The following is an 8,503-nucleotide window of genomic DNA, read 5'->3' on the forward strand; positions in this document are numbered from 1 at the left end:
GTGTGTGTGTGTGTGTAGCTGATGTAGTTGCAGTGTGCTGCAGTGGTTTATCAGTGTGTGTATCTGCTCTGTGCAGCTGTCAGGCATTAATGCTGTACGACAGCCGAGTGCTTCCTCTCTCTGAAATCAGTGTGTGATGTGGTCGACTCTCGTCAGTCACACACCTCAGAGACGGGAGGCGGAGCTCTGTTCCTCAGTCACACACCCCAGAGACGAGAGGCGGAGCTGTGTTCATCAGCGCTGACGTTATTTTGATATATATGGAGAAAGTGAGAGATGCCTCGTCTGATTTGTTATTGAGGCTGTGTGATGATTTCCTCTCGTCTTTCTAATAAGGTTACAGTGTGTGTGATTGGTGGCTGTCTCTCTCTCTCTGTCTGTCTCTCTGTCTCTCTCTCTGTAGGGGGCTGAGTGAGGGGACACACTTCTCTCAGTCTCTCTGGGCGAGTGGAGGTGAACACATCGTGTACAGCGAGGAGGGAGATGGAAATCTGTCTGACTTTTATTCTTCTCTCATCCACACTCACACTCACAGCAGCTGGTAAGTACACACTGATTATTCTCACTAAAACATCACACACTTCTCACTTTAACAGTAGCCACCATTTTTAATCCTGAAATGGGAGAAATTTTCCTGGACTGATCGTAACTTTATAAACAGTGAAAGTCTTTCATTTTTATAGAATTTAAAAAGCTGTACATGAGCGTACACACATCATCCTCAGGGGTTTTTCTGAGGACTCAGTTATAAAATCAGGTCCCGATTAATGATTACAGTTTACACAGGATTTATTGTGTGTGTGTGTGTGTGTGAGAGAGAGAGAGAAAATGTGTGTGTGTGTGTGTGTGTGTGTGTGTGTGTGTGTGTGTGTGGTGATAGAGAGAGAAATTGTGTGTGTGTGTGTGTGTGTGTGTGTGTGGTGATAGACAGAGAAATTGTGTGTGTGTGTGTGTGTGTGTGTGTGTGTGCGATAGAGAGAGAGAAAATGCGTGTGTGTGTGTGTGTGTGTGTGTGTGTGTGTGTGTGTGGTGATAGAGAGAGAAATTGTGTGTGTGTGTGTGTGTGTGTGTGTGTGTGTGGTGATAGAGAGAGAGAAAATGTGTGTGTGTGTGTGTGTGTGTGGTGATAGAGAGAGAAATTGTGTGTGTGTGTGTGTGTGTGTGTGTGTGTGTGTGGTGATAGAGAGAGAAATTGTGTGTGTGTGTGTGGTGATAGAGAGAGAAATTGTGTGTGTGTGTGTGTGTGTGTGTGTGTGGTGAGAGAAATTGTGTGTGTGTGTGTGTGTGTGTGTGTGTGTGGTGATAGAGAGAGAAATTGTGTGTAGAAAAAGAAAAAAGAAAATATAACCCCTCTCTCTCTCTCTCTCTCTCTCTCTCTCTCCCTCTCTCTCTCTCTCTCTCTCTCTCTCTCTCTCTCTCTCTCTCAGACAGTGTGAGGTTGGTGAATGGTGGAAGTCGCTGTGCTGGGAGAGTGGAGGTTCTTCAGGAAGGACAGTGGGGAACAGTGTGTGGTATTAACTGGGATAAGGTCGATGCTGCAGTGGTGTGTAGAGAGCTGCGCTGTGGGGAGGCTGTAGATGCACCACAATACGGTCACTTTGGACCAGGATCAGGACCAATCTGGATGGTTGGTGTGTACTGTAGAGGATCAGAGTCGAAACTGAAGAACTGTGGATCATATGGGAGGGGGAATCATAACTGTAATCATGGTGAAGATGCTGGAGTCACCTGCTCAGGTAAACTGCTGTATTTAGAAAATATATTACAATGAATTAAATAATTATTATGACTGAATTGACTGAATTTGAATTATAGCAGTAAATTATCTTTAATAAATTCAGATTTTATTTAAATTTGAATCATTTTGGAATGACATTGGAATGATTTCGTGAGACCCTTACACAAACCCCTAGAAGAATCCTGCAGGAATATTCTGCAGATATCCCACATTTTCAGCTCATTTTCCTGTAGAAATACCTGCAGGAATTCTATGAAGGAAAATATGCAGGAATATGCATCTAATATTCTATCCTTCAGGAATGATGTCCTGCAGGTCTGTTTAAAACACACACTTCCTGCAGGACTATTGTGCAGGATCAATCTGAAATTCTGCAGGACATGGCGAGTGTTTGTATCCTGCAGGAAACATACTGGGGAAATAACTTCACAACAAAAGCATTTTCACACAGAAATGATTTCATTCACTGAAATTATGTCACATGATGACTGATGCATTCTGTAAAGTTTCCAAGCCGGAGTTCAATTCACACCTAAAAACAGAAGAGAAAAGATTAAAGACTGTAAATAATAAAATTAGCCGTGTTTGCTAGTAAGCGAGCTAACGTTACACTAACTGCTGTGTTACAAACACATAACAGAACAGTAGTTCAGTACACCATAACGATTAAAGAAATGATTGAATAAAAGTTGGACTATACCTCTACAGACACACAGCGGTTGGTGACAGTTGAATTTGTGAATTCGAATACTTGTGCGATTACGCTGCCAAAGAGTGACGTCATCTCAGTGAATAGAATCTTTTCTCCAAAAAGATTCATTTAATGACCGTTTCTGTAAACGACATCGTTACACCAGTACGTGTGAAAAAGTCTTTTTTGTGCGTTGTGAATGACTCATCGAATCATTTACTCAACTGATTCGTTAAAACACTGAGTCGTTCATGACTAAAACATGTCTTATTATCCTAAAATCAGTGTTGGGGAAGTTACTTTAAAACTGTAGTTTTTCAAGCTACAAGCTACTCGTAGTTTGAAGTAGTTAAGCTACAGTCAAGCTGCTCTTTTAAAGAAGTAGTTACTACACTACAAGTTACTAACAGAAAGTAGCTCACTACACTGAAGCTACTTAAATGGGTAACATGTTTAGTTTGTCCTGATTGTGAATCAGCTTATGAATAACTGTGTGTAATTGTGCAAAAAGAAATTAAACACAATGTAATGACGCATATTTAATAAGTCATAGGTCAGTCACCACAGGAAGTAAACAAAACGCAGCTGCGGTAATTGTGTGAATTTTTTTATCGTGTTAAATATTTCAAATTAATCTCAAACATTTCCTCTGTAATTCTGACAGCACTAATAATTATATTACGATAAAAATCAGACTGTTGTATTCAGAACATAAAATAAATCCCTCGGCACGCACTGATAAACTTGTTGAATGATTTTATTTTATTTTATTTGTAAGTAAATGTAAACATTGTGTTGTGTTGACTTTTAACAACAAAGCAGCAGTAATATTCTCTGTATCAGAGAATAAACTCCAGGGTTCATTTATTACGGTGTTATCATTTACCCGCCCCATACATCACGTAACTAACTGTGGTTGGTCGCTTTACGTGTCCATCAGACGGTCACTTCCTGTCCGTGTGAGTTAATGAGGCTCTTAATTCCTGTGAAGCAAGCGGGCACCGCAGGTATGCAATGAAGAGGACCGTTATAACTGGACAAAATACGTAGCGATCGGTGACGCTACATCGCTACTGGTTTGAAAAAGTAACTCGTCACAGGAGAAGAGAAACTATTTATAAAGTAGCAGAGCCACTGTCACACTACTGAAAAATGTAGTTAGGTTAGTAGCATCAGTACTTTTAGTTATCTTCTCCCCAACACTGCCTAAAATGAGCATGCCTACATATCTACTAAAAGACTTCAGAAAGAGGGTTTAAGCAGCGTGTTTTTCCCACTCAAAGCAGATCTACCATTTTTAATTCATTTTATCCACCACGTAACCTGCAGATTTTTGTTTCATTTACAGGAAATAAGAAGTTGTCCTGCAGGAGAGATGAAGTACTTGGGAACTTTATTTTATTTCTGTAGGAGGTGTGCAGTAGTCCTGCAGGATTTTTCCCTTGTGCAGCAAGTGTGTTGGACATTCCTGCATGTTTCTGTTGTACTGAAGGCTCCATTCTATAACCTAGAGACATTTCCTGCACAGTTTGTCAATGTGTCCTGCAGGATTTCATCTTTCCTGCAGGAGAGCAGCAAACATCATGCAGAGAAATGAAAATCCTGCAGGATTCTTGTAGGGTTTTGTTTGTAAGGGTACTCTGTCTTATTGAAAATCTGCACAATATTTACACAATTAAATTAAACACAGGTCAGAATTCAAGACTCACTGCTGGTCCTCACCGGTGCTCTGGGAGAGTGGAGGTGCTTCTTGGAGATTCCTGGTTCACAGTGTGTGATGCTGACTTTGACCAGCAGGATGCAGAGGTTGTGTGTCGAGAGCTGGGCTGTGGGATTCCTGTGAAGGTGCTGGGATCAGCTGCTTTTGGCCGAGGGGAGGGTCAGGTGTGGACAGAGGAGCTTCAGTGTAGAGGAAATGAATCTGAGATTTACTTCTGTCCAACATCATCTTCACTCAAACACTCAAACTGCTCCCATTACAGCGATGTGGGATTAATATGTTCTGGTGAAGTATCATGATTTAACTTCTGTTTAAATAGAGAACACATACCTGTCAATCAAACTTTAAGGTATCTGTTAATTTTCCTCTTTCACTGAGCTCTCGGCTGTTTGTTCAGGTCACACAGGGGCGCGGCTGGTGAACGGACCGGACTCCTGTTCTGGTCGAGTGGAGCTCCAGTACCTCAGTGACTGGGGCACAGTTTGTGCTGTAGGCTGGGATATGAGAGCTGCAGATGTTCTCTGTGCACAGCTGGATTGTGGGAGTGCTGTGGCTGTGGTGGAGGTGGACTGGTTTGGGGAGGGGAGTGGCCACATCTGGGCTGATGTGTTTGACTGTCAGGGGAAGGAGACACACCTATCACAATGTATCATCTCGTCATGGAGTCGAGCTGCATGCTCTCATAAACACGATGCTGGAGTCATCTGTAATGGTGAGATATTAACATCACCTACACCACGTTAGTGAATAAAGTCAGTGTTCATTAGAATATTTAAATGATGTTCTTCTGCTTCAGGATCATCCGTGGCGTTTCATGAGGGGCGAGTGCGGTTGTCTGGAGGGAGCGAGTGTCAGGGGGAGGTGGAGATTTATTTCAGGCAGGACTGGAGGAGAGTTCTCCTGGACTCGTGGAGTCTGTCTGAGGCGTCTGTGCTCTGCAGACAGCTGGGCTGTGGCTCCGTGCTGAACTACCGCTCCTCTCCATCCACCACTGAACACAAACACATGTGTGTAACGGGTTTCAGCTGCTCTGGGAGTGAAGCTCATCTGGGGAACTGCAGCAGTGCACAACCTGTCAACTGCAGCTCCGGGGAACAGCTGTACATCACCTGCTCAGGTAAGCAGCACAACACCTACCAATGAGCAGCTATTAACAACAGTAATAAATATATTTATAATTCTAAAGTATCCTCTTAAATATACAGCGTAATTAAATATTATATTGAATGTAATTTTTAATTAATATAATATTAATCTTATGCAATTTGTGAAATAGAGAAAAGATGAATCACTTGGTCTACACATATTTTGAACCATTCCGCAGGTATCTTTAACCCCGCCCTCAGCTCCATCAGGCTGGTTGGTTCTGGGGGAGACTGTGCAGGAAGGCTGGAGGTTTTCCACAGCGGCTCGTGGGGGACAGTGTGTGATGACTCGTGGGATATTGAGGATGCGCAGGTGGTGTGCAGACAGCTGCAGTGTGGAGTGGCCCTCAGTACCCACATACCAGCCTGGTTTGGTCCTGGAACTGGGTCCATATGGCTGAATGAGGTGGAGTGTGAGGGGAACGAGACGTCCCTGTGGAACTGCAGATTTCAGCTGTGTGAAGAGGGTGAATGTGGACACCAGGAGGACGTAGGAGTCGTGTGCTCAGGTACACTGTCAATTATCTACAATAATGTTTATGAAGTTATTGTTCATAAAAGCAGCAGATGTCCTTATCTCTGAGTGAGGAATTTATATCCATATTTTAAATAATAATAATAATAATAATAGGGATCCACCGAAAGTTCGGCAACCAAAATTGTTCAGTCGAACAACGAAAGTGCTTTTTTTTGCTATTTTCGGCTGAATAATTTTGGTTGCCGAACATTCAGTGCATCCCTATTATTATTATTATTATTATTATTATTATTATTATTATTATTATTATTAAAAATATGTATAAATAAATAAGTGAAAAGGCCGAATAAATTTGACCGAATAATGACGTGTTTGATGACGCGACCAAATAGCCTAGCGACCAGAGTGAGACGCGCAAATGTCACGACCTCCACTTCCGGCAGCGCGCTCGGAGAGATGAGGGGGCGAGCGCATTCACGAGCTACGTGCACGACTGGTCACCGAGCACATGCTCTTCGGATGTTGACAACTGTTGTTTACTGTGGACATGTGTGTTTAATTGTTTCTGTTCCGGAGTATTCTGTCACATCACGAGATATAAGGGAGTAGAGTACAGAAGCAGGTAAACACCTATTTATTGAAGGGCAGGCAGACAAATCCAAATCGTAATCCAAAAAATGTAGTCCAGACAGGCAAAGGGTCGGGCGATTGGCAAACAGGCGTAAACGGGGCAAAGCAGGAATCAGAGTCGCGTCACAGAAAACAGGGTCACAACACAAAACAAGAAACATGAGCTAGTACTATGGACTGGGAGCGGAGAGACCAGCGGGGACTAAATGAACTGATCTATAGTTTAAACTAACTAAATCAATCAAGGAACATAACATTAACAACGTATCTAACTCTACTATATCTACTCTAATACTCCACGAGGTGTACAGGGACGCGAGCGGTATATATCCCCAATATAATCAGCCCTATAGAACCCAATAGAACCAGTTTCTGCACTCTACAGAGTGTTCCATTCTTTCAGCAGTCAGTTATAGGCCGAACATCGGCTATTCAAGGGGCTCAAAGATGACCACGTAAAAATATTTTTATTTTACTCATTTATTTATTTAAAGTTATATTGTGCCTTGTTGGTAGCCTGTGCCTGCTGGAAATGTTCAGTGTTAAATATTTTGAAATTGTAGTTTTTGTAAATGATTTTTTTCTTTGAAAAGCAAGACAAAATAGTAAAAAGCACATTTTGACTATTTAATTTATGCAATGGTGAAAAAAATGGCTAAATAAATGAAAAAAAATAATGTGAAAAAACGTGTTCGGTATTTAGCCTTCGGCCAAGTTTTCCATTATATTCGGCTTCGGCAAAGAATTTTCATTTCGGTGCATCCCTAAATAATAATATTATTTGTTAATAATAAACAAATTTATACTCAGTTTGAGTCGTTGTTCTTCCACCAGAGTTTAAAGAGATCCGACTCACGGAGGACTGTGAGGGGAATCTGGAAGTGTTCTACAATGGAACCTGGGGTAATGTGTGTCACAATCAGATGGATGAGGAGACAGTAAACATGGTGTGTCGAGAGCTGAACTGTGGAAGACGTGGCAGTGTGTCAAACACTGAAGCACGAGTAAAATCTGCTCCTGACTGGCTGGATTATCTGAAGTGTAGGAAACACGACTCTAATCTGTGGCAGTGTCCATCTTCACCCTGGGGACAGAACAGATGTGATAATGGTGATGAGGTGGCTCGTATTACCTGCACAGGTGGGTGGAGTCAGACTTTTCTGTTTCTGTACGTTGCCATAAACTGCAGTGTTTGATTGTGAATAGTGTATAACTAATGTTGCTGAAATATAAAGTGTATTTGGCAGAAATTGATGTTAGAAGTCTGAGAAAAGTCTGCTCTGAGAGATAAAGCTGCATGTGAGACTTTTCATTAATGCATGTATTTTATTACTGCAGATGATGGAAAGTCTCTACGTACACAAGAAAAGTGCTCTTCATTTCCCTCTCAGAAACACTGCTCAAGTAAGGATATATAAGGAAAAGCTGTTAGTACTGTTCTTCATTTGCATTTGTTAGTGACAGAAGATATTTCCTCATCTGTTTATAAAACCATTTTCTGAGGACTTTAATGTATTTCCTCATATAACCATCCTGAGGGCATCAATCTTCCTCACATTTCATGAAACTTAAACCAGCAGAGATCAAATCAGTAAACAGAACCCAAAGCTGATCTTACTGCTTCAAATTATTTCATTCTGCAGAAAATGTATTTATTTATAACATTTAATAAGCAGCTGAATTTCAGGATGTTTGTAATTAGTTTAAGATTCTTTTTCAGAACAAAACAAAATAATTTTTGGTAAACTAGAGCATGTTGAGTATAATATAAGGTTATATTATCATTGTGTTGTAGTGAGCTGTGTGACTGGAGCTGTTATTCAGCGTTGGTGTGTTTCCTCATGTGTGATGTGTGTGATGTAGAGCACTGGTCTCTCAGGCTGAGTGGAGGAGAGGGAAGCTGCTCTGGGAGGTTGGAGGTGTATCATAACGCTACGTGGGGCTCCGTTTGTGATGATCAGTGGAACATCAGGAACGCTCAGGTGGTGTGCAGACAGCTGGGCTGTGGGTCGGCGCTGAGTGCTGATAGGAATGTTAGTTCTGGTCCTGGTGAAGGGACTATCTGGCTGAACAGAGTGAAGTGTCGAGGGGATGAGATTCA

The 8,503-nt window shown here is 41.8% G+C and overlaps 2 protein-coding genes across 2 annotated transcripts in view; both read left to right on the top strand.

Moving 5' to 3' along the window:
• Positions 1 to 1,705: 1,705 nt before the first annotated feature.
• LOC128635385 (scavenger receptor cysteine-rich type 1 protein M130-like) lies at positions 1,706 to 4,893 on the top strand (the record flags this gene model as incomplete). The annotated part of the gene is made up of 3 exons (XM_053688135.1): positions 1,706 to 1,736; positions 4,120 to 4,434; positions 4,547 to 4,893. Coding segments are annotated over 3 exons (693 nt in total), but the record flags the coding sequence as incomplete, so codon positions are not given.
• Positions 4,894 to 4,928: 35 nt separating this feature from the next.
• Positions 4,929 to 8,503, top strand: part of LOC128635386 (antigen WC1.1-like) — a 9,766-nt gene continuing 6,191 nt past the window's right edge. Inside the window, exons 1-5 of the mRNA XM_053688136.1 lie at positions 4,929 to 5,266; positions 5,474 to 5,803; positions 7,237 to 7,542; positions 7,741 to 7,806; positions 8,266 to 8,503. The exon at positions 8,266 to 8,503 is cut by the window's right edge and continues 77 nt beyond it. Coding sequence (XP_053544111.1) covers positions 5,155 to 5,266; positions 5,474 to 5,803; positions 7,237 to 7,542; positions 7,741 to 7,806; positions 8,266 to 8,503 — 1,052 coding nt within the window. The 5' untranslated portion in view covers positions 4,929 to 5,154. The remainder of the gene's footprint in view (positions 5,267 to 5,473; positions 5,804 to 7,236; positions 7,543 to 7,740; positions 7,807 to 8,265) is intronic.

Source organism: Ictalurus punctatus, chromosome 19 (assembly GCF_001660625.3).
Source record: "Ictalurus punctatus breed USDA103 chromosome 19, Coco_2.0, whole genome shotgun sequence".
NCBI classification, from domain to species: domain Eukaryota; kingdom Metazoa; phylum Chordata; class Actinopteri; order Siluriformes; family Ictaluridae; genus Ictalurus; species Ictalurus punctatus.